Source organism: Ahaetulla prasina, chromosome 3, assembly GCF_028640845.1.
Source record: "Ahaetulla prasina isolate Xishuangbanna chromosome 3, ASM2864084v1, whole genome shotgun sequence".
NCBI classification, from domain to species: domain Eukaryota; kingdom Metazoa; phylum Chordata; class Lepidosauria; order Squamata; family Colubridae; genus Ahaetulla; species Ahaetulla prasina.
The window spans coordinates 55,470,652-55,496,744 of NC_080541.1; the positions used below are offsets into that span (position 1 = coordinate 55,470,652).

Below are 26,093 nucleotides of genomic sequence, written 5' to 3' on the forward strand. Positions count from 1 at the left end.
AGGTTGAGAACCACTGATCTACTACCTCATGCTAGCTGGGGGAAGAGATGCTGCCTCCATAAATTTGAAGACGAATTTAGAGAGAAAATTGAAAAGAAACATAACTACTTTATAAGCAGCTCTTAAACGTTAAAGTACACTTTGGACATAGATTGTTAGAGAGAGGTGTTTGCATTTATTTGTATGTTTTCTACTTAAGTGTCATATATTTCTGAGATTAGAGTCAGGTTAATATGATAATATAAAAACCATTGTGACATACTCATAGAGTTAGTTTTGATATTTGTTTTTTTCAAGAAGGGCCAAATAAAAATGCATGGGTTCATATTGTCTGTATCCTTTACAACAGTTTTATCCTAATCTAGTGTCCTCTTCACGCAGTAGGGCAACATCTTCCAGAATTAGTCAAACCCCCTAATATTTGAATGTTGTAAGTACTAGTAGAAGGCTAAGAAAATTTTCTCTTTGAAAAAGTTTCCATTTTGTTGAGGGTTAATATTGATGATGACATATGGGTTGGAGGATATTAGTTTTCCATGAACTAATTATAACCAGATGAGACTTTTTGTAAAAACTCAAAACTCAAATACCTCTCTCAGTTTGAGTTCACAGATTGTTTCACAAACATGTTCCAGATTTATGTAAAATCTACAGGAGGAATGTCCCTTCAAAGTTAATGCCAGATAAAATAAAATTGAACATAGTTTTTTAGTAAAATAATATTCAATAACTAAACAGTACCTAAAAATAGAAACACAGAGCTATGGCAGTTGCTGTCAAGAATAAATTAACTCTTGAATAACAGAGTAAATTATTTCTGCAATAACTATGCTGGCCTTAGTAATGAAGATTTTTCTTCAACAACTTCTGCCTATTCAAAATGCATTCTAGCCATCTTACTGATTTCACATATCTTCAAAAACATCCCCATATGTGCAGAGATGAGTAAATTAACATTTGAAATTAGAGAGCAAGAAGACAAGCAATATTATAAAATATGGGATTTATTTTATCATTGATTTGATGGAAAGATATATTAGAAAAGATAATATAAGATATATGTATGAAAGAGATGTTTATTTTGTGAATGCACAAGAAGATATGTTAATGCACAAGAAGATATGTTAACACCCATGCAGCACATTGTAAATTGTTTTGATTGATTTGATGAGTTTTTTTCCTGTTAAGAATAAATAAAAATATTTTTCAAAAAACAAACAAACATCCCCATGATTTCTCTGACATATTAGGCTACTATATGCTCTTCATTCTCCAGAAAAGCAAGCGTGCCAGAATCAGAAGTACATTACTCTTGAGTAAAGAGATGAGAACTCTTTTAACTCAAGCTTGAGCCTCAGCATCATATGAATACAACCAGATAGGTTGATAGGATATTTGCCAATAGCATGTAGAAGCTGTTTGTCATCACCTTTTTCCAGTATGTTTATCCAACCTCCTAATTTAGCCTAAGCCTTAGGATTTGCAGGGTATTTTCCATATGAGTACTAACAAAGCCCAATCCTACTTCTTTTTGAAGAATACCAATGGTTAGCTACATGCTTTTGGTTGTTTGGATCCAACCGAAAAGACATCTGTCAAAATACAAATGGAAATTAGAATTGGATCACTGATCCTCTCACCCAATATTATTGAAATTGATTGGCAATGACTCTAAGCTTTCAAGCAAACCTTGGGCCTCTGTGGCTCAGACTGGTAAGACAGTCTGTTATTAACACAGCTGCCTGCAATTACTGCAGGTTCTAGTCCCACCAGGCCCAAGGTTGACTCAGCCTTCCATCCTTTATAAGGTAGGTAAAATGAGGACCCAGATTGTTGGGGGCAATAAGTTGACTTTGTATATAAATATATAAATAGGATGAAGACTATTGCTAACATAGTGTAAGCCGCCCTGAGTCTTCGGAGAAGGGCGGGATATAAATGCAAATAAAAAAAGAAAGGTTCATTTCTAGGGATACCAAAGAGTGATAAGTGGATATTCTGTATGCAAATGTATACACTGAGCTCCAGTGCTAATTTTTCTTAAATTAATACACATAAATTGCTGTGTAAATGGAGATAGTCTCATAGAGGTTTTGGTTCCTTGGAAGAAAGGCAGGTTGTGATGGAAATAGTAGAAACAACAGGATGATCTCTCAGGTACCAGACTAGAATCCCAAAGAAAATGGCATGCAGGGCAAATTTCTTGTAAATCTGCCTTAGAGAAATGTATGTGAATACCGATAAATATGGAAAGCTAATAGTGAATCTGCAAGAGGGAATGTATATAGGACAGCACAGATGTCGAAGTGGGATACCCTACTTTAAATAGTGCAGAAAACACAATGCCTGCTGAAGAAATACCTGCAGAAAGGACAAAAGGAATTTATTGGAGAAGCTATTTCTCAATAACGACGAGATATCTTTGTACAAGGTATTGATTGGTGACACTAGGTCTGGTATATTCTGTGTCATGAATTCCAGGCAAAAATTATGAGTTGTCAGGGACAAAATTGGGAGGTATGTAATTGTCCTCAGATGTAAGATCTTACCTTTCCTTGGTAAAATTCCAGTTAATGGAGTTTTACTGATGTTTGATTCACTTGTTCAGTACAGAAAAGATATATGATGTATTAGAACAGGGGTATCAAACTCTTGAGGCAGATGTATCATGCGCTGGCTATGGCTACCCCCAGTTTAGTGAAGGGGGAAAAGGTTGTGATACATCACTTGACGTGTCGTTGCGAGTTTGATACCCCTGTATTAGAAGTATGCTGTTACTATTGGATGCAGAATGTTACATCAGAAAGACAAACTCTTTTGTTTTATCCTCCCAAACTTTGATTCTTTTCAACAGTTTCTTTAGAAAATATGTATATATTTGTGTTTTAATGGCTAGAAGAAATTAATAAACTATTATTTAAATTGATTTTTGTATCAATTATTTGACTAGCCACAAAGATAAAAACAGCATTTTAATACAGTACTTTAATTTTTCTTTTATTACATTTAAGTTAATATATTGTAGATAAACTGCTACTGTAAAGCATGTGTTTAAATTTTCATTTACTTACATGGAAAATAATCTGATTTATTAAATCTGTTCTTGTAAATAACATTGACTAACATATTGAAGTGTACTTTAAAACCATTAATTTCACTCCCTTTTTATTACTTTTCATAATTTAAAATGTTATTTAAATTTTGGGGGAAATAGGGTCTAACATTAAGTATTACTTATAGTAGCTTTAGATGTCCACTTCTAAGACCTTTTAATTATAACAGAATTTAAAATCAATTATCTTTACATGAGATTGGATCATCTAATCCTATCCAAGACTATTTATTAGGTACCTTTAGCTTGAAAAGTTGTCTTACTTCAAGAAACTCAAACTCTTTGCACTAATCAGGCACAATAACACTGCTGAAGAATACAGGAGGTGGGAAGTGACATTGAATTAATAGGAAAAATCCCATTGCACTTGTTTTTAATCATGTTACCTGATTGTGCAAATATGCTGGAACTGTGCATTTAAGTGTTGCAATCAAGTAGTGCTTCTAAGTTTTCCATAATACATGCTATGCACTGTATATATTTTGAATACTGCAATATATATTCTGGTCAATAAGCTGTGGTGAGAAAAATTCTTTGATTTATTTCACTCTGTAGTTACTATAAAGCAGGACCAAGGCCATGGTCACATTTACCCTGCAATTTTTGTCACATCTATGTGCTCTTCATATTATAAACTCAGGTAAAACTCAATCATTTTAAAATTAAATATTCCAGTGACTATAGATTTTAGACAAGTTTAACTTTTGCTATAGGGAAAAAAACTTTAAAAGTTAAGTATTGGGGTAATCTTATTAAAATCAATAAAATCACTCAAGTAGTTAACCGCAGGTTCTTCAGGAAGTAGTTACCAGCCCAGAATAGTTGGAGAACTCTTCCAGTTTAATTAGATAATTGGAGAAAGTTAGCCACAATTGATGACAGGATCATGTCATCCCCTCACGGTGAATTCCTGAGAAGGCTTACAGAGATTTTGTTCTAATTCTGCTGTTTTGGAATAAAAATTCAGTGGAACTCCTTCAATCTTTTTGCAATTCTGCATGGTTGAACATTCAAAATGAGTTTGTGTATCACCCCCAGGCACTGATTCAGACTTGATTGGGGCAAAGCAGACTCCATGTGCTCGTTTTATTTTTTTATATACGTCATTTGGGAAGTCATACAGCCAAAGGATCAGAAAATGCCTGGCTCCTTTGCCAAATCATCACTTATCCTTTATTCAAATTAGAAGGGCATCTTAATCAACAAGTTAGGCGACCTCAATGCAGTGGTAACGTTAGGTCAACTGGGAAAAGCTTACGGACCGATCTAAATGCCCTTTTAGAAAAAGAAAAAGAAACAACCAACAATCCTTATAATTATCATCATCTGCTGCTTTTCCCTCTTCTGGCAAAGAAACACGCCATCCATTTGCAGAAATCGCCCGCGGAAACGTTACATCAAAACTAATCACAACGATTAAAATCAGCTTTTCTGTGCAAGAGGAAAGTAAAAAGCAAGTTGGAGGCTGGAATGAGCCTGCTTTTTCCAAACCAAAAAAAAAAAAATTATCTGGAAAAAATACATACATGTGCGTGTGCATTTTGAAAGAGATCAATTCAATGCCCGTGTGATCAGTTAATTTAATTTAAGTTTTATTTTGGAGATTGATTTAGACTGGAGGTAGAGACATGAGCTAATTGTATCCTGATCCTTGCCTTGAGGGGTTTCAAAACCCCTGGAGCAACTATTCTTTGTATTTTGTTCTGTCTACCTTAGCCAAGCTATTGCATTTCTCTCTGGTATAGCGAAGAGAGCAGATCGCTGCCGGGAGAGAGAAATATCGGAAGGAAGGAAGGAAAAAAGAGAGGGGGGACAAAAAGGACTTGGAAAAAGAGATATACACACTTCGCGGCGTCAATGTTTCAGGTAAGATCTGGATGGGTTTGTTATTATTTGCTAAGAAGGGTCTGCTTGGGACTCTGGGCGCAACTCGCTTTTACGCATGTGCCAGGCAATGGGTGAGCGCCGCACATTCCTAGAAATAGACGAGGAGAGACACCGGACTGGCAAATCTCCAGCCTCCCGGTTCACTGGAACTAGGGCGCTGCGAGTTTGCGAGGGCGGGCTGGGCTGCGACTGGAACGCTCCTCCTGGCATCTCTCCCAGCGGCTTCTCGCGCAGTCTTCTCGCATGCCGAGCTCGCCTGGTCCGAGCGGCTACCGATTTGGAAGTGATCACTTTCTCTCTCTCTCTCTCTTCCCCGGTTCTCCTAACCCTCGTCTCCCCTCGCCGCCCTCTTCCAAAAGGGTGCAGCCAATCCATCCCGTTGCGTGGCGCCGCCATAAGCGGCTGCTTTTGCAATTAGCCGGGCTACCGCGCGCCCGCGCCCGCGCCCCAGCCTATCTCGGTGGCTTTTCCCGGCGGGGCTTCGGGAGGGTTGTTTTTCGCTCGCTCTCCTTCTCCTCTTCCCCGCACACACGCAAGCCGCCTCCCTTTCCGAAGAGCGTCGGAGTAACAAGCGGGGAACGACGGGCCGCGAGCGGAGCCTTAGACTAGTATTGTTCGGCGGCTCTCTCCGCCCCCAAGCGCCCCAGCTGGCTTGCACGAGAGACGCCATTATGGGCGAAAAGCGCGTGCGTGTGTTCAGCTCTTGCCCCGGGGGCCCTTCGCTTTCTGTGTTAGCAGGAGGCACCTTCCCCACTAGGCGGGCTGGCGGGGGCGCGCTCTTCCCCGCGCGCGCGCCAGCTAAAAAGTAGCCCCCTCCAACCCCGCCCCTTCCCTTCCCCTAGCTAGCTTCGGACGATTCTTCCTCTTGCCCTGGTGCAGGTTGAGGCGAAAGAGTAAGGGTCGCCTTCTGCAGGCCGACGGCGACCCGAGCTTTCTTGGGAGAGCCCGCTCCTCCTGCGGCGTCCCTTCGGCTCCCTTTAGCGCGCCGCTCGCGGCTGCCCCCTTCTGGCGGGTTCCTCGGAGAACGGACGCCTCCTGCAACGGCTCGGCGAGTCGCGGAACCTTGGCGAGGCTACCGCTGCCTGTCTTCCTGCTTGCCTGCCGAGCTGTAATACCGGGCATCTTAAAGGGCCAGAGCTTTGCCTTGAGGGAACTAGGCTTGTACGAGAAGACCAGAGGCTGCTTAAAACTCTGAGGAAGGAACTACTAAGGAATCGGCGCAGGCTTTATTCGGTTGCATAGTACGCTACGGACTGTGGTGGAGGGAAGAAAGCCTATTCAAAAACTAGCCGCTGAAAGTGGTGGGTGGTAATCTGTCGGGGATGCAACGCATTCGCAATGCGTCACTGGAGATAGAAATTAGTGGTTTTTAATGGACCTGAATAAGGAAATAACTTGTGGGGGATTTCCTACGGTATAAACATGCTCAAACACGTGTCGTAGGGTAGGCTGGCCGCGCTGGCGAAGTCAAGTCACAGCGTTCCTGATCGTAGGCTTGTGTTTCCCAACCTATTTCTCGTCTAATTACAAACACCCCCAACAATTGTGGGAGGATGATTTGACTGATTGGTTTATTACATTTGTCCGGCTGCCCAATTCAAAACGAGTTTGGGAAGCATACGGGGTTAAAACCAGATGAAAAACAATGATCGAAAGAGATTAATTGCTCGGTACTAGTGGCTGCGTGTTTGCAGGATATTCATAATTTAGTTAACCGCGATTTTATTCCTATCACAGAATATTTATCGGTAAATTAACCACGCATGGTAGGCAAAAAATGGTGGTAGGTTGGTTTCTTGATTTGAGTATTGATGAAGAAAGTTGAAAAATTGAGGTTCAGTATTAGTCAAATTGGAAAGACCGTACTTTTAACAACATACATTTGAAGGCAAGTTTAATATTTTACTGTGACTGAGACTTTTAAGGAGTGCCTTTCAGATCAGGCCTAAAGTGAGGAGCTACATATTTAAGATTGGATGGAGCAATGAAAGTTGCTGCTTGAAGGTAACTATAAGTGGATATACCATCCAGTATAGCTGTGGCTTAAGCTTTCTTCAGTCTCAGTGGCATCAGCTCAATGGATAAAACACAATTAGTTCAAATGAAATGCCTTAATGTTCTTTGGAAAGCATGCAAACAGTTATCTTCAAATAAGTCTTTGCTTGTTTTCCCCCCCTTCTCTCTAATTCCTTCTTTTCTTGAAATAAAGGAAACAGTTATAACATCACAATTCTCTCAGAAATGTTCGCCTTCTGGTTTCAATCAACAAAACTGGCAGACACATACAAGTTTATTTGAGCATACCCTCTGGGCACCAAGCATGCTTGGATTGTTTGAGCAAATTAAAAATAAGGAAAACGGCTTTTACCTTCTCAGCAGTTAGACTCCTACTTTGAAAGTAGAAAAACAAACCAAAAAAATTAGGAAAGAAGGGGATTTCCTAATATACCTAAAATAATTTATATAGCAGATTTGTTTATATAAGTATTTCAGATGCACAGTTAATGAAAGAGTGTAATTGTACAACTTACTTTGAAGTAAGGCCATTTGAATTTAGCAGGACAAGTAAACATACAAAGATACAAGCTGTTGTAGAATTACCTAACACACAACTATGGTAAGTCTAGTCTGTTGGGTGTGTATATGCATCCATAAGACATACCGTACTTTATTCCATAAAATTTAATTAAACCTTTTCTGGATTAATATGCACATCTGGAATTTTGAGAGTGTATTGTGGATTCACTCACAAAATAGCCATCAGAGTGGCCTTAACCAAAAAAAGCAAATTTCTCTTGTTTCCTACCATAATCTCCACCCTCCAGGATGTTCTGTGCTCTCTTTTGAATAAGGATGAGGCTGTCTTTTTTTTTCTTTTCCTCAATGAAGAGCAATTAAACCACAACAACAAGAAGAAAAGTAGAATTAGCATTACAGAACTCAACTATAAATTAGGCAGTTCCAGTGGGGGATATAGGAAATGGGGATTAACTAAAACACCTGAGCCTGAAATAATTACTTTAGTTAATTTGCCATCCTTCTTTTCTATTAAGGTAATTTCCCAGTTTAATAATGGCAGGAACAAGGCACACACACACACGCAAACCAGTTCCATGTTAATACATCTCTGTCCTCCAGAAGAATTTGGAGACTGACACTCCATGTCTTGTGTAGAGTGAGTCCACAGGACTTCCCTTGGTACCCACTAATTCTATTTTTCACATTTCTTAAAGGGAGTCTGAATGAATAAAGTGAAATAATGAGAGAAAAAGAACAATGGTTGGATGAATAGATAATAGGTAGGACACTGGTTTGCTACAATGCACGGGCTCTGAGATATTTCTTTATAAGAATACTTTAATACCATGTTTCCATTGGATGGGAGTGAGCTACTTTCAGGTAAATGGATATTTTATGGCTGGAGATGCTGTTATAGCACCCACTTCCTAATTACATATACCTCATATGGCAGCCATTTTGCACGTTGAGCACAGTCTTTTACAACTTCTAATGTTCTTTGGCCAAGGAACGGTTCAGTGGTGGGTTGCTACTGGTTTTCCCTGGTTCGGGAGATCCGGTAGCGGAAATCTTGATATGAGAGCGAACCAGTTCGCTCCTAACATCAGCTGGGCCCTCCCACCTGTCCCCGTGCTATACCTACTTTTATTCCTTTGTTTTTAGCTCAGCTGTAAGGTGTGGCAGAGTGGATTGCCATGCCTCAGCTGTTTTTTTACTCAATGCACTTGCATGAAATGCTAAGTGCGTGCACGATGCGAACCGGTGGTAAAACTGGTTAGAACCCACCACTGGAAAGGTTGACTATTTTTCTTCTATGTTCTGTGTTTCCTTTTGGCTCCTATGCTCCCTGCTTATTGGAATTTCTCTCTGCTTCTCATAAGCTTCCAGTGAGTCTTTTGAGGTAGGCCAGGTCAGGAAACAGTATTTATTAAGATTCCAAGAATGCTTTATTGTTCTAGGACAGGGGTCTCCTGGAATTTCTCTTTATTGTTCTAGGACAGGGGTCCTTGGAATTTCTCTCTGCTTCTCATAAGCTTCCAGTGAGTCTTTTGAGGTAGGCCAGGTCAGGAAACAGTATTCATTAAGATTCCAAGAATGCTTTATTGTTCTAGGACAGGGGTCTTTAACCTTGGTCCCTTTAACACTTGTGGACTTCAACTCCCAGATTCCCTCAGACAGCAAAGCTGGCTGAGGAACTCTGGGAGTTGAAATCCACAAGTCTTAAAGGGACCAAGGTTGGAGACCCCTGTTCTAGAATATAATAATAGAACTTTGAAAGTTTGCCAAAGCGTCTCCTTATCCCCTCTTATACTAATCAGAATCAAGGCAGACTTCTTGAATTTTTTTTCTCACACCTTTTAATTTTACAGGACTGAGTTTATTAATCAAACTTGTATGCTGCCAATCTCGCCAAAGGTAGGCGGCTCAGAGACATTGAATAAATTGCACCAGAAAACATTAAAATAACAAATAATCTTAAATTTAAATTCAATCAAAATAAAACTAAGCAGGACAGAGAGGGAGAGAGCAAATTGTGCATAGTGGTGGTGTTACCTACTCCATTAGCCACTTCCAAAGTGTCACACTCCCATTGGGACCCCAGACTAATTAACACAACCATGATTTCAAGACCTTTTGGAAGGCCCAAAAGGTGCAAGCAGATCTGACTTGGGGAGGGGGGGAGATTCCAGAGCAGGGGTCTCCAACCTTGGTCCCTTTAAAACTTGTGGACTTCAACTCCCAGAGTCCCTCAGCCAGCAGAGCTGGCTGAGGAACTCTGGGAGTTGAAGTCCATAAGTCTTAAAGGGACCAAGGTTGGAGACCCCTGTTCCAGAAGGTGGGAGCTATGGTAGAACATATTCTTTTAGACCAGGGGTGTCAAAGTTGAGGCTCTCAGGCTGGATGTGTCACACACTGGCCACACCCATACCCGGTTTAGCGAAGGGGAAGTCATGATACATCACGTGATGACACAAGTTTGATATCCCTTTTCTAGACCCTGGCAGCTGAAATTCCTTGGCTGGTAGGGTCTGCAGCATGCAGTGTCTCTTATTTTTCCTTAATGACTCCCACACACTTTCTCCAAACTTGTGATTGCATTTGTCTACAACAATAACAACAGCACTTGGACTTACCGGTATATATCGCTCTAAAATGCTTTACAGCATTCTCTGGGTGATTTACAATGTCAGCCTATTGCCCCCAACAATCTGGGTCCTCATTTTACTGGCCTTGGAAAGATGAAAGGCTGAGCTGGTCAGGATCGAACTACAGACTAGGGAGTGTAATGTAATTCTAATGTAATACTGCACTATCAGGGCTGCCAAATATTTGTCCACATTTCCTTAACTCTGATTGGCCACTAATGTCTTTGTTTTCTTTTCATCATCTCCATTCTCCATTCTTTGAATAAAATAGAATAGAATTTTTATTGGCCAAGTGTGATTGGACACACAAGGAATTTGTCTTGGTGCATATGCTCTCAATGTGCATAAAAGAAAAGATACGTTCATCAAGGTACAACATTTACAACACAATTGATGGTCAATATATCGATATAAATCATAAGGATTGCCAGCAACAAAGTTAGTCATACAGTCATAAGTGGAAGGAGATTGGTGATGGGAACGATGAGAAGATTAATAGTAGTGCAGATTCAGTACATAGTTTGGCAGTGTTGAAGGAATTATTTGTTTAGCAGAGTGATGGCCTTCGGAAAAAACTGTTCTTGTGTCTAGTTGTTCTGGTGTGCAGTGCTCTATAGTGTCGTTTTGAGGGTAGGAGTTGAAACAGTTTATGTCCTGGATGTGAGGGATCTGTAAATATTTTCACGGCCCTCTTCTTGATTCGTGCAGGTCCTCAATGGAAGGCAGGTTGGTAGCAAATTATTTTTTTCTGCAGTTCTAATTATCCTCTGAAGTCTGTGTCTTTCTTGTTGGGTTGCAGAACCGAACCAGACAGTTACAGAGCTGCAAATGACAGACTCAATAATTCCTCTGTAGAACTGAATCAGCAGCTCCTTGGGCAGTTTGAGCTTACTGAGTTGGCGCAGAAAGAACATTCTTTGTTGTCCTTTTTTGATGATGTTTTTGATGTTAGCTGTCCATTTTAGATCTTTCGATATGATAGAACCTAGAAATTTAAAGGTTTCTACTGTTGATACTGTATTGTCTAGTATTGTGAGAGGTGGAAGTATGGAAGGGTTTCTCCTAAAGTCTACCACCATTACTACGGTTTTGAGTGTGTTCAGTTCCAGATTGTTTTGGTTGCACCACAAGGCTAGTTGTTCGACCTCTCGACTATATGCGGATTTGTCATTGTCTTGAATGAGACCAATCACTGTTGTGTCATCTGCGAACTTCAGTAGTTTAACAGATGGATCGTTGGAGATGCAGTCATTGGTATACAGAGAGAAGAATTTTGATAGAAGCTAAACTGATGATCAGAGGTTTTAGAGTGGACAAAATAGACATGTGATTATAAGCTATGACCTATATGTTATGGGATTGCTATCCTTATTTTAGACCCACATTCCTCTGTAGGCTCAATCTCTTTCAGTATTTTTATGGCCTAATAATTTATAGTTGTTCGTTGGAAGTTTTCTATTTAGTTATGCTTCCCTATCATTTGCAAATTTACATTTATGATATTCCAATTATGTAGAAATCTAATTACACTGGGATACTGCAATTTTGCTTCCACATTAAAAGACTTCCTGGATTTAAACACCCACCCCCCAAAGTAAGTCAGATTTAAAGCGGGCATTAATTTCAAATTCTATTTTCTTTAGTTTTATACATGCATACTGATTACTGGTCATTAAATAAATCAGAGACCAGTTATTTTAAATCCACCCTACAGCATTCAATGGGATAAATGCTGTAGATTTATAAATTGCTTTATTTTTGACATTTTGCTCTGGCAGGAATATAAGACACTGTTAGGCAAAGTATTTGTGGTCCTGGATACAAAGGACTGAATACTGCTGGTGACCTTTTGATCATTCAGCTATAAAAATCCAATCACTGAAACTGATCAGACATAGTGCAGAAGGAAAGGTTGAGTTTTTATTCAGTTTTAGTCTGATGCCATTTAAGTTAAGCTGCACACTTAGGAGGACATTTAAACTAATTCACTCTGAGAGACACTTATTTGAAATTTAATATCATGTATGCAAAATGACTGCAGTGAGATTGGTGTATTAATTATGCCTGAAGCATGACACAAGATGTTCTAGCACACACTAGAGGTCTCTCTCGTAGCTAAGATGCGTCTTGTTTACAGTTATTTCTAATCTGAGTTTGAATAATATCAACTAGAGCTGTAATCTTAAAACGCATACATTTATTTCAGTACTTTTTACATAGTGCTGCATAGCATGAAGGTTTATACACATTCACTGAAATATACATTCAGTATATATCCATGAAAGTAGTTGGGAAATACTGCACCTTTAAAATGAAAATACTAGCCATGATTTTAAAAAAAGCCAGGGGAATCTAGTAAGTGGATGTTCTGTATCATGAATATATAGAAATAAGTTAACAGGTTCAATCCAATCCACCTCATAACAAGCATACATAACAATGTATTTTGTTTGCAATAAAGTTCAAGAAAACTAGGAGGGAGATTTAATTATTTATTGTTTACATGTGACTGGATGATTGTTTTAGTCTTTATTAATAATGTTTAGTGTTACTTAGGAATGTATGCAGATGATTTAAAAGATGCAGGTAAATTGTTAACTAAAGTAAATCCAAAGCAATACATCTTTAAGAGACGCAAACAGCTGTTTCTCAAGAACTAATGGATTTGAATTCAGTGATTACACAGTTACAAGATTGTATCATCGCAACTAATACTAACATTTAATTGTAGTTCTTGTGCTTCTTGCATTTACTATCAGCCATTTCAGCAGAGTAAATAGAACAGTACCTACCAGTTCCACATTCATGATGCTACAATATGACTATTTATGTGCTGCTGTATGTACTTTGGTACTCTACATCAGTGGGAATCTTGCATAATTTATGTTTCTGTTGGTACTGAGAGCTATTCAGTGCATATATTTATAGACTACTTCATCACCACTGATTTTCTGTTGTGTGTGCAATAGTGATGGAAAGGTAAAGTGAACTGTAGGCCTTACATTCAGTATATTGTGAATAGTGTTATGAAAAATAGCTCTAATCCATGCCATGCCGTGGGAAATGATAGCTGATTTTTGCAGAAAAAGTTTAGTTAAAGGTACAGGAGCAAGCATACTGTCCTGCCCCTGATCTGTTACATATTTGTGTTTTGCACATGTTCAGATGCTTTCATCCAGGTTTATTTGCATTTTTCTCCTGCTGTTACAAAGCATGCATAAAGAAAAGGCAAAAGATGGCTATTGCCATAAATCCATCTAGTGCACCATCCTGTAATGATGAACCTATAGCTAACTCATAATCCTAGCATGTTGATCCTGTATTTTTCCTGAATTTTCACCACTGCTATGGCATATTTCCTCCTTACATGAATTTATGCAATGAAAACTTTTGTACATTATGAAACCCCTGCCAGTATCATTGGATAAGCAATGTCTTTTCAACAATTATGCTCATGAAGGTATAATCATTTATAAAGTAAGTGAGGGGTTTAAATGTGCCATTTAAAAAAAGTTCCAGCTGTTATGGCATATAGTAAAAATGCTGAGAGTTATAGTTGGGTGAAAGTAAAATTCAGCCATTGCACCCTCTGGCAGATTCATGCTGTGCTACAGTTCAGCAAAAGACAACAAAAGACTACAATGTTTGTAGATTGTCCTTCATGATCTCAAATACAGAATGATCAGAAACACAGATTGTTACATATTTTGCCAGCAATGTTGTTCTTGTAGTTGTTCAACTGTTTATTCTGCATTTGAAGGAAAAAAAAGTCAAGAAAAAAATTATCTCTCCAGTCCCTATTTTCATTCATTCATTCATTCATTCATTCATTCATTGCTACATAGAAGCTCATTGGACTGTTCAGAAGAAGGGGGAAGGCCTTATTTTTGCACCCAGACACACAGTTATTTAAGTGCTTGCTTTCATTATAATTTTACATGTAAGGTTGGATAGCATCTTACTTTTTCTTGGAGCTTCAGTCAGCCTTAGTGTAACAGTTGCTAATGCATAAGAATTATTCTGTCCTACTCTATTACACTTTATTTCCTTGTCCTACTTTTTCTAGGTTATATTCTGCTTTAAAATGCAAATTTTATTGTAATTTTAACTACTTTTGCCCCTTCCCTTTACTGGGGGTCATGACTTTTGCTTCCTGCTTTTTTCTTGAATCTGCTGGCATATTGCTGCCATCCTTGAACAAAAAGAGACAGTGCTCTATCTAGCCCACTTGAACAGCAATACTTAGCAGCAATGCCAAGAATGGATCTGAAATTGAGGCCTGTGCCTTGACTTCAGCCTTGACACCACTGCTGCCACTCAAAAAGGCCACCTTGAATCACTCCCTAAGCCTTGGGTTTTCACGGGTGTTTGTATGTAGGTCTTTGGTTGTTCGGGTTTTCTCCCGTGTAAAATTGGAAATGTCTTGGCAACGTTTCGACGAAGTCTCATTCGTCATCTTCAGGCTTCAGCTTTCCCAGAAGCACGAAGCTGAAGCCTGAAGATGACGAATGAGACTTTGTCGAAACGTTGCCAAGACATTTCCAATTTTACACGGGAGAAAACCCGAACAACCAAAGACCTACATATATATATATGCTTATACCTCCTAATATTTACTCATATATATGTTTATATACTATATAATCTTTTTATATGATGTTGTGACAAAATAAATAAATAAAAATAAACAATGCCCCTTACCTTCAAGCACTCTTTTCCTTCTTTTGACAGACCTCTGTGGCTACCAGAGGCTGCTTCAAGTTGCAGAAGGTCTTTGCTCTTAAAGCAGTTTCAGAGAATGTTTTTCTGCAGGCTCTGCAACCTCTAAAAACTGCATGGAAACACACCCTGTTCTCACACAATTTCAGAGGCCACACGAGAGCAGGGCCTTCTCAAGCAACTTCTGCAGATTCCAGAGGCTATGCAAGAGCACACTCCATTCTCACACAGCCTCTGCTGCCTCCAAAAATCATGCAAGAAAAAAGTGTACTTTCAAGAATAATCATTGTTGGGTGTTGGCGAATACTTGTGTGTTACCCAAAACATAGTGTGTCACTTTTGTCATGTGTGTCATAGGTTTTCCATGACTGATTTAGGGTGTGCAGTATGAGGTTGGTCTAGGAAGTCACAATTTGACTGAATTTTTGAACTGAAACTATGTGTGTGTGTCTGTCTTTGTGTATGTGTGCGCACGTGTTTCAGTTTTTTAATTGAATTTGTCCTGGCAATTTATAGGACTCTTTCAAAAAAGTAGTCAAACAGTTTATTCTGAATCATATTTTCATTAAAGTATGGTGTGTTTTCCTGTATTTAAGTGCAGTTCTGTTCTGTATACTCTTTATCATAAATTGCATATCGATATACAATTATTTGATGTAGAATTTGCAAATAGCCTGATCCACCTTACAGACACCAGGAGATTATTCTTGCTCGCCATCTCCGTTTCAGAAGCATGAATCTGGAAAAATGGATCTCACTGTTTGTTAAAGATAATTATCTCTCCTCTACCCCAATCGTGGGTGCATCTCCCTTAAAATAAAAGTTAGAGGAAAATTAAATGAAGTAAAGATAAACACGAATGGAAAGATTTCTTATTTGGTGATGTTTCTATTTTGTACTGTTTTGGGAACTAAGCTGCAAACCACATCCTGTTGGAAGGAAAGCAATGCATTTTACAGAACAGTTCACTTATGAGATTGTAGTATCTCATAAGCGAGAGCAAGTATAAAGTGCATATGCACAACACTGCTCAGAAGCAAAGCAGTTTCATGAACCATAGCAGCTTCCCAGGGAATCTCGATATACCCATTTGCCCAAAAAGCCTAAACAGTTTAGCCTTCCAGCCAGGGGTGGGTTCTACTTATCTTTACTACTGGTTCGCAACGGGAACACACACACTCGCTCACTTCGCTCATGCACGCTTCTGCACATGCGCAGATTGCCAAATACAGTATGACGTCAGGACGGGTGGGCGGAGCCTCTTGCCACTTTTACTACCGGTTCGCAAGAACTGGAGAGAACCAGGAGCAAACCACCACTGCTTCCAGCCCTTCTATAATGTTTTGACAATAGCATCCTTTTCTTGAGGTGACTTGCAAGAATTTCTCCCAGTGTCAGAAGAAGAAGATGGAAAAGTCCAGACAAAAAGTTTGTGTGATTTTCTCAGGCTTTGTGAGGGAAGGTACTAAGCCAAAGAAATAGCAAATTTAGAACCAAACTATTTTTCCCTCTTGATGCCCTCACCTTTAAAAATATAAAACTTGAAAAATGCTGCTTAAAGTCAATCCTTTTTTCCTTCCCAAGTTTTGGCGTTGCATTACCACATTGCTCTGCCGCTGCAGTTTATGCTGAGGGGTGTCTGAGTTTGACCCATCCTTGAATTAAGATATGGGTGTCAACTTCAAAGAGTGAATGGGCCATATATATATGTATTTTGAAGCTGATCAGAAATAATTTAAACATTAAAAAAAGTTTTATTAAGATAAATTTCTGAAATCTTTTAGAAATTGGGCAACCAGCTACGATGACAGAAAGATGGGAAGGAAAGCCTGGTCTCAGTTCAAAGAATTGCTGATTCAAAAAGGAGCAATTTTTTAAAGCTGCATGAAAAACACATGAAAAGTGAAAAACAGACAGACTAATGCACATTCATAAACAGATTATTTTATTAAAAATAAGTGCACTTTGCAGCAACCAATAGCATTACCAAAAATACATGGCCTTGCTGGAAACCTTATTTTTTTCTACAAGTTATGTGCTTTTCTCTTTTTTTTTTAGTTATGTGCATTTCCTAAATATGATATTACACTGTACTATGTGAATATAGAGCACCATTTGCATATTGGAAATCTCATTACCTCCCACTCAGAATGAGTTCCAAATGTTCTAATCAGATTTGGAGACCTGCTTATTAAAGATTTGAAGGAAATACACTATACTTGAACAGTATTCAAACTTTTTTTTTTGGTTGAAACAATTTCAGGTGAATGGTTTTGAATGGTTATAGCCCATGGACAAGTGAATTGAGCCACATCAATAGTATGTACTTTTATCCAATTTTCTTTTGTTATGCTTTCTTTTTAATCTGGGGGAAAATATGTATGTGTATAAAGAAATCCAAATACTTTTAGGGTATCATATACCAGCTCAGGAAACAATCCTGAGAAGCAAAAAGAAAATCTTTTTTTTTTTTTTTGCTCCTTTTCTGTGTAATGCCTTGTCTCATGGGCAGCACATATTCTCAGTAGTTCAAACTTCAATCTTTGCGGCTAGAAGGAGTGAGATAGTAGAGCTATTTGTAGACAGTAAAAGTTAAGAGTACCAGATGGTCTTATAAGATAGCAGGGCCCTAAGTGTAAAAGGATGAATGAATGAATGTTAATGCATAAAGAGATTCTGACTTGGCAGTTTTTCATTCCATTCATTATTAAGTAAAATTTTGCTAATTTCTTTTTTTTAGAAGTCCTGTATATTTAAGTATCTTTGTCCATTAAATGATAAAGAAAAAAGAACTCATGTTATAAACACTTGATTTATGTATGTAGTCACTGAAAAATAAATTACGATGTGATTTATTAGAGGCATTTATCTCCTTGTCCTACTAGAGTAGAAAATGTCTTAGATAAATTATATAGGATCCCATAGGCCCATTTTTTTCTCCATGATTATGTGCAACGGGCACATAAAGAAGAAACAATCCTTAAATTGAATATAATATATGATCCTATACTTAACATTTCAAAGTTGTTCCGTGGATTGCTGAATTATGGAAACAACAAAGAATTGTGTAACATTCTAAAAATGAAAACATTCATTTTGGCAAAACATTATACAGTCTGGCATCTACTCCATCAAATGTGTATTATCCTGGGTTGTCAAGCATGAATTCATATGGGTGTAGAGAAAGAAAAAATGATAAATAGTACAGTCAAGGGAATCCAAAGAATATAATCTCAACAATTCCATTAATTGACCATTCACAAATTTATGTAACTGGTCCAGAATTTTTTTAAACATCTCTTTACATTCAGTTGCCACTTTACTTGATTATTTATACTTTTCGCCCTCGGGAGCTACCTGTACAAGTACTATGAAGTGATGGTAATGTTTATGCATTTGGATAGACTGTATTCTGTAAGGTTTCAATCGGGTGGGATTCAGTCGGTTCGGACCAGTTTGGGTGAATCGGATGCTAATTTTACTTCTGGTTCGCAGAACAGGTAGTTGCAAGGACTGGCTGGCCCTGCCCACCCTGCCTCTCCCAGGAGTCTCCACGCAGCCTGTTTTGAATACCAAATAAGTGCAGGGCCCGCATGGAGGCTCCGGGAGGGTGAAAAGCAGGCGTCCCGGAAATTCTGGAAGTCCGGAAACTGGTCCGTTCCTTGCCTCCAGGGAGGCCTCTGGATCCTGGGGGAGGCCATTTTTGCCCTCCTGGAGGCTCAAGAAAAGCCTCTGGAGCCTGAGGAGGCTGAAAACGCCCCCCCCATGGTGCAGGAGGCCTAGTAGGCCACGCCTACCATGGCCACGCCCACCTAGCAAACAGGCAGAGAACTGGTTGCTAATAGTTTTGAATCCTACCCCTGATTTCAATATATACATAACTTGAAAAAAACAGGCAAATGAATGTTTGTCTACTTTTGCAGAGGGGCAGGTTCTTTGTACACAGCACTCCTTATCTTTAACCTTTTAAACTGAAATTGGAAGAACCATAGGTCTTCCTTCATGTACCTCAATAAAGATTAACTTACTGTATTTCAATGGCCATAAAATATGTGAGAGAGTAGAGCCAGGGCAGAATTGCAAAGACTGTAGTTAAGCTCACCCCATGCTAGTGTGCGGAGGTCTTCTAGTTCAACCACCTGCTCAGGCACGAAATCCTATACCATTTCAGACAAATGGTTGTCCAGTCTCTTCTTAAAAACTTCCATTGCTGGAGCATCCACAACTTCTAGAGGCAAGGCATTCCACTGATTATAGGTAATTGTTCTAACTATCAGGAAGTTTCTCCTTAGTTCTAGATTGCTTCCCTCCTTGGTAAGTTTCCATCCATTGCTTCTCCTGCCTTCAGGTGCTTTGGAGAATTGGTTGACCCCTTTGTGGTGACCCCTTAGATATTGGAACACTGCTATAATGTCACCCCTAGTCCTTATTTTCATAAAACTAGACATACCCAATCCCAGCAATCATTCTTTATATGTTTTAGCTTCCAGTCCCATAATCATCTTTGTTTCTTTTTTCTGTACTCTTTCTAGAGTCTCTACATTTTTTTACACTGTGGCGACCAAAACTGGATGCATTCCAAGTGTGGTCTTACCAAGGCATTATAGAGTGGTATTAACATATTCTAGTTTATTAGTGCACAACATAAAATTATCCAGATGTTGCTACATGCAAGTAGCTCCAGCTAGGAGATTCAATTTAGCAACCTGTGGAAAGCATTTATGCTTCCTTGCTTTTGTCCAGGGATGAAAAGCATATAATAGAATGTGAAAGATCTTGGAGATCATTTAGCTTATCCAACTGCCCAAAGAAAGGAATCTATAATCTCAGAATACCCAACAGAGGTATGTGACTTCCAGTCTTCCAAGTGTATTACGGTCATTCAGAATTATAGGTCAGGGGTCTCCAACCTGGGCAACATTCAGCCTGGCGGACTTCAACTCCCAGAATCCCTCAGCCAGCAGAGCTGGCTGGGGAATTCTGGGAGTTGAAGTCTGCCAGGCTGCAAGTTGCCCAGGTTGGAGACCTCTGTTATAGGTGATATCAGGGAGACCTGATCAGGGAGACTTTTTTCCAGTCTGTTTTTGTTCATTACTTCAATATGGAAATGGCAGTAATTCACTGCCAAAACAGCCTTGCACTCTCAAAACCTATGGTGATTTCAGATTATGAGAGTTAGAGGTCTCCTGATTACATTCACACCCTTAAGAAGAACATCAAAGTACAGCCACTTTACCACTGAATTTTAGTAGCAGGATTACAGAATACAGCTGGGTTCTTATCTCAGATTAGTCCATGGAAGCTTACGATATCTATCTGTTGTAGTTTTTTAACGGTAGCAGAGTAACTCGGTTACTCTCTAGTACAGCATTTCAAAACAACCATCATTACATATTGCCAACAACAACACTCCAGCAAAAATAACAAAGTTCAAAGTCTTCTATTATACCAATTTATTTTTATTCCACTGTATTATCCCTCTTTCAATACTTTTGCTGGAAAAAACTTTCTAGAGATAAAACTAGAGATAGCTAGTCCAATGGCTTTTGAAATTAATGCTCAGTGAAACATATTCAGAATTTACTCCAAAGTTTTATGCAACAAAGATTATACAAAGTGATGGCTAACCTTTTTGCCATCACGTGCCAAAAGCGGGGTGAATATGGGGGGGGGAGGTCATGTGCGTGCATGCCTACACCCATAATTCTATGTGCCTCCACATGCAGGTGCGTGAGACTCCCCCGCGCTCCCCTCACTTTTGGCACGTGGGCCCGATAGGCCCGTTTTTCGCTCTACCCAGGTTCCAGAGCCTTTCTAGGAGTCTAGGGAGAGTGAAAATGGCCTTCCCCACTCCCTCCAGAGGCCGGAAACAGCCTTTTTCCTGGTGGGCCCAGAAGGTCCCAAACTCAGCTGGCCAGTGCACGCATGTGCACCAGAGCTGAGCTCGTGTGCCCACCGATATGGATCCGTGTGCCAGCTGTGGCATGCGTGCTATAGGTTCGCCATCATGGACATAGACAAATTGAACTGGGATTCCTATTTAATAGCTTCCCAAACACAAAATCAAATTTATTCAAAGGTAAATGAAAATTCTTTGCTGCTTGTGCCAGAAATTCCAAATTATACAACATTATCCATAAAAGTAAAACATACATGTCAGTACAAAATAATGGGTTTCTGACATAAAATGAACACAGCTTCAATGTAAGCTTTGAGAAAATAGCAGATTTTGTAATCAAAATATTAACAATAGATAAGCTACATGTACTGTATGTATGTATGTATGTATGTTTTATTAAATGTGTATGCTGCCATTTCCCCGATAAGGAAACTCTGAGTAGCTTTAAGGTTGTATATTTGATACTGGAGACCCATTCAACATAATGATCAATAATTCTTGATTTAGCTCTCAATTAACTAAATGGCTGTGTTTAAACAATACAGTTCTATAGCAAGGTTTACAAAGTACAGTATCTGCATATATTAATCCCCACCATTTATTATGCTTAACGGAATGCACTTACTGAATAAGTTCATGCTATATAATGTTTTCGGTAATCAAGTTTTGTTTAAGCATGATTTCTTGAAGTCAGAATTAATTGGGTATTCCATAAACCATGTTTAATAAATCATAGTAACTAGATTAATTAAAAATGAATAAAAATCTTTCTGGGAATGAAAAATCAACTTAATAAATGTAGTTTAAAGGGCACAAGAAACAAGGATATTCAAAGATGGACACTTGAAAAAGGAATTTTAAAGTTTTTGTCAAACCAGGGTTTAATAATGCACATAAAACAGTGTACTTTGACTCCTACTACATTAGTTCAAATTTGACCAAGCTCACAGTAATGGGAACAAAATGGGGATCCTTAGTAATCTTTATTTTATTTTATTTTTTGCTTTGCAGGACAGAAGGCAAGCTTTAATAATGACAATTTTCACACCGAATGATCTGTTTCTCTAATATAGTCTCCTGCAATCTTTTGCCCTTCAAATATGTTAAGATCAGTGGTGGGTTTCAACTAATTTAACAACCGGTTCTCTGCCATAATGATTTCTTCCAACAACCAGTTTGCCAAACTGCTTAGAAAGTTAACAACCGGTTCTCCCGAAGTGGTGCGAAGTGGCTGAATCCCACCACTGGTTAAAATGATAACTTCCTGAATTCCCAGCCACCTTTGGCCAAGATAACATGGGATTCTCAAATCTACCCAACAGATTTAGAAAAGATGCTACCACACAGTACTTGTATTTAGTTAGATACAAGTGATAGATCTAACTTCTTTACTTAGAGCTGTCCTGAATCTTCTCCTTATCTGACACAATTTTTAAATCATCAAGTAATAAAATCTGCAAAGCTTTGGGATCCATTACTACAATCACTAATATCTGTGTTATGGAAATACTATATATAAGAATCAGATAATAATAAATATTTTGAATATTTGTTATCGGTCTTAAGCATACTATATGGCCTTGAAATCAGGGATGAAATGCTCCTGGTTTGCACCGGCTCTCCCAATTAGGTAGCGATGGCAGCTGCTGGTTCGTAGGACCGGTAGCAAAAATCCCTGGCCCCACCCCCCGCCTCTGCTGAGCCCCACCATCTGCAGAGAATTTTTTTTTTTTACTTTTAAAAGCCGGTTTTGCTTCAGCCGAAACATGCCTTTAAAAGTAAAAAAAAGCCTTTGAGGATCCTGTCCCTCAGCTGAGATCGGCAGAGACTTTAAACTTAAAAAAGAATATATTTAAAGGCTACTCTGGGGATCTCACCTGAGTTCCTCATCAGCAGAACCTTAAAAAACATGTTTTGTGTAGAAACATGTAAAAAACTCCTTTTAAAAGAGTCTAAGCCACTTACGTGATTACTGATCGACCTCATGGCTTTTCTCGCAGCCGGAAAGCCCCAGTTTCGCTTTTAGCACCAGACAGAACTAATCTAAACTTAGCTAATCTATTTCATCACTGAGTGATTAATGCTGTCTGGCTTTGCTTGCTGAGGAACTCTGGGAATTGAAGTCCAAAATAAAATAAAATAAAATATTTGTGCAGCTTTCTGAGATTTGGTGTGTTTCTGTAGTGTTTCACTCTAACTACACAAACACACAAAATCTCAGAAAGCTGTATGTGGTATTGTGTGTGTGTATGTGTGTGTCAGTTGTATGTGTGTAAAGTGTGAAAGTTGGTTTTTGAGCTTTTTGTGGCTGTGTAAAGTGTGAAGTGCAGCTGCTTTTACATTGTGTGTGAGTCAGTTGTGTTTGTTGTGTGTGTGTAAAGTGTGAAAGTTGGTTTTTGGTACCTCTTATTGTTTTTTATACTTTGTTTATTATTTTTATTATTTATTGTTATTGGCCATGCCCACCCAGTCATCTGACCACCAAGCCACGCCCACCAATTAAGCCACGCCCACAGAACCGGTAGGGAAAATTTTTAGATTTCACCCCTGCTTGAAATCCAAAGCAAGTTAATTTAATTTATATTATTATATTATTTTCATGTAGTTACGATTCAAATAGGCATGATTGCTGCAGGAAGAACATGAGGTTTGCTGTTTGTAGGTATTATTTTAGCTATATGAAATGTGTTATGCTAACAGACAGGATTAGTAATATCCTAATTTTATATTAAGGACATGTTTTCATCTCAGAGATGCAATTGTCCCCTCCCCAACAGTATCTGTTCTGGATGGACATATAGGTATGAAGTAGATATATGATCCATACTGAGAGATCAATGAAAAGGATGATAATAAATCATCAAATGTGAATTCTTAAAATAAGGTCCATTATTTATGTTTCTATCTATGGCAGTGGCCCCCAACCTTTTGGGCACCAGAGATTGGTTCCGTAGAGAGGTTTTTCTGCACTGGAAGGGCCAAGGTTTTGTGTGCTGCTTGCATCCCGCAGATGGGCTTTACTTATTTGTGTAGCCCAGTTTCTGGCATGCCGCAGAAAGGTGCTGGTACATGGACCAGGATTTGAGGACCCCTCATCTATTTGAAACAAGTCATTCTGAAACCTAACATCCCAGGCAGTTGATATGGCAGTACCTAATCATTCTGCTTTCTAATTTCATGTCACTCCTTCATATTCTTTTAACGTGATGAAGCAAGTAGGATGCAAGAAAAGGAAAACTCATGCTGAATCCAAATAAACAAATAAGAACCTCTATTCTCTGTATTTACCGGGGTCGGGGTGGGTGGGTGGGCGGGCAGGGAAATCCATTGTATCTCCACATTGTTATCCAGCAGAAGTTTTCTGTTGATGATGAAGTCTGTTTCTGTTTCTTTCTCTCATACCTTAAACCTATAATTAGTATAATTATACCAGTATATATTCTATAGATTGTATATAGTCTACAACATTTTGTTCAGATGTGTTGGCTTTCTGTTTCTGAGTTCTGACACTGCAGCTAATGATAAGATACTTAGTTAAGTTGGATTAATCATTTGCAGTCTTGACCTTGAATCTCCTGGCAGTTATGTACCTTTGAAAAAGAAGCAGTGTCAACTTCTTTGAATGAGGTAGTGGTCAGATTAGAAACCTTGATCAGATTAAGAACCTAATCTGTACCATATCAGGAAAGCAGTTATAATTGATTACCACCTTTAGCTTCCTGGCAAGCTGCTTAAGTAAATAGTCACTAATAACTGCAGGCTCACTTGGATGAAATTTATTTTCTGGATCTATTTTAATCTGGAATCGAACCTCAATTTGAAACAAAGTCCTTTGGATGTCATATGTTGAAAGGGGGATATGGGATTACAACCTGTTTGGTTTGTTTGTTCTTTCAGCAGCTTGTTGACATCATCAACGTTAAGTCTTGATTGGATCTCTGGGATGACTGATTCAGGAAGGTAATATGGGAGCCTATTTTTCTGTCTCTGGCAATTGCTTTAAAGTTAATCAAGACTTTGTTTATCTCCTGCCCTTTATCATCTAAAACCTCTGAAATGATTAATTTAAGATGATGGTAAAATGCAATTGTACAGATAATATCTTATTCAGCATTTACTTGCAGTACTTGTATGCAACATTGCAATAAAAACAAAAGAATTGGAGTTTGTATTCTGATGTCACAATGGGTATTTCATAATTTGACCCACTCTGTCAATGCCCATGGCACTATGGCAACAAATGTTTTGTATTCTGTCCTTGTGGTTGGTAATGGACATCTGTGGGGAGTGGTTAAGTAATCAGAACTGAATGTAGGAATGTTCTAGCAATGTAGTTCAGTTTTGAAAATAATGCAAATAGTACCTTGAAGAATGCCAAGTTGTGAGGTATTATAATTCTGTGACTTTGTTTTGTGATCTATCAGTTGGATTGGACATTTATTGAAAAATATATGTGGTCTTATTTTATATTCATTTATATGGGAGTAAGCATTAAATTGTGATTTATCGAACCATGTTGCATGTTTTGAATTGTAGCTATGAAAAAGATGGAAATCTTTTATGCACATATTTCTCCTTACATGAAATGAATCTACCATTTATGGCTTTTGTGCTTAACAAGTCACATGTTTATATCAAATAAGTAGATACAACTCAGTTCAAGGGTAAAATGATCAGACTAAATAGTACTTAAAAAAATAGCTTAAAATATTCAGGTGGAACTATGAATAAACGTATTTTATTTTTCAAGCATTTAGTAGATTAAACTGCATGAATTTGTATATTTTAATGTAGCTTATGTTTTACATTTTACATACTGATGAAACTACTTCTGAAATCAAAAACTTTTCTTTAATTTTAGGAATGTTATAAAAAGCATACGAATGTTTAAAATAGGGCTTTACCATGTGTGGCTATTATATTTATTTCTGCAATCTTCCTTGATTGTCAGATAAGTAGAAAGCTGAGGTGTAAATTAAATAGTAAAGATAAATAATACAATGGCATTAAAATATCTGCTGACATGTTAGCCATATAATCTGAGTACTTAGGACTTCTCTAGTATGGTTTTCATAAGCTTTTTGAAACAATTGAGCATGTTCAACGTGAAGAAATAGAAACAGTAGAGCTCCTGGTGCCTTCTTCAATAGCTGTAGCAATCAGAAAGGAGAGCAGTCAGACTGAAGGAGCCTAAAAGTCACTGAATTTTTTTTTTAAATATTAAAGAAAAGTATTTTTTCCAAGGTAGCCAAGATGATTGGTTTATAATGATGTTAATATTAACATCTTAACTGAAAGTTTACTTCATTAC

At 38.4% G+C, this 26,093-nt stretch overlaps 1 protein-coding gene across 2 annotated transcripts in view; it reads left to right on the plus strand.

Moving 5' to 3' along the window:
• The first annotated feature begins 4,769 nt into the window (after positions 1-4,769).
• KCTD1 (potassium channel tetramerization domain containing 1) overlaps positions 4,770-26,093 on the plus strand; it is a 91,735-nt gene continuing 70,411 nt past the window's right edge. The window contains exon 1 of one of the 2 annotated variants that reach the window (XM_058176416.1): positions 4,770-4,978. In XM_058176416.1, the coding sequence (XP_058032399.1) occupies positions 4,970-4,978 (9 nt within the window). In that variant the 5' untranslated portion in view covers positions 4,770-4,969. The remainder of the gene's footprint in view (positions 4,979-26,093) is intronic. The other variant, XM_058176415.1, reaches the window with a different exon arrangement.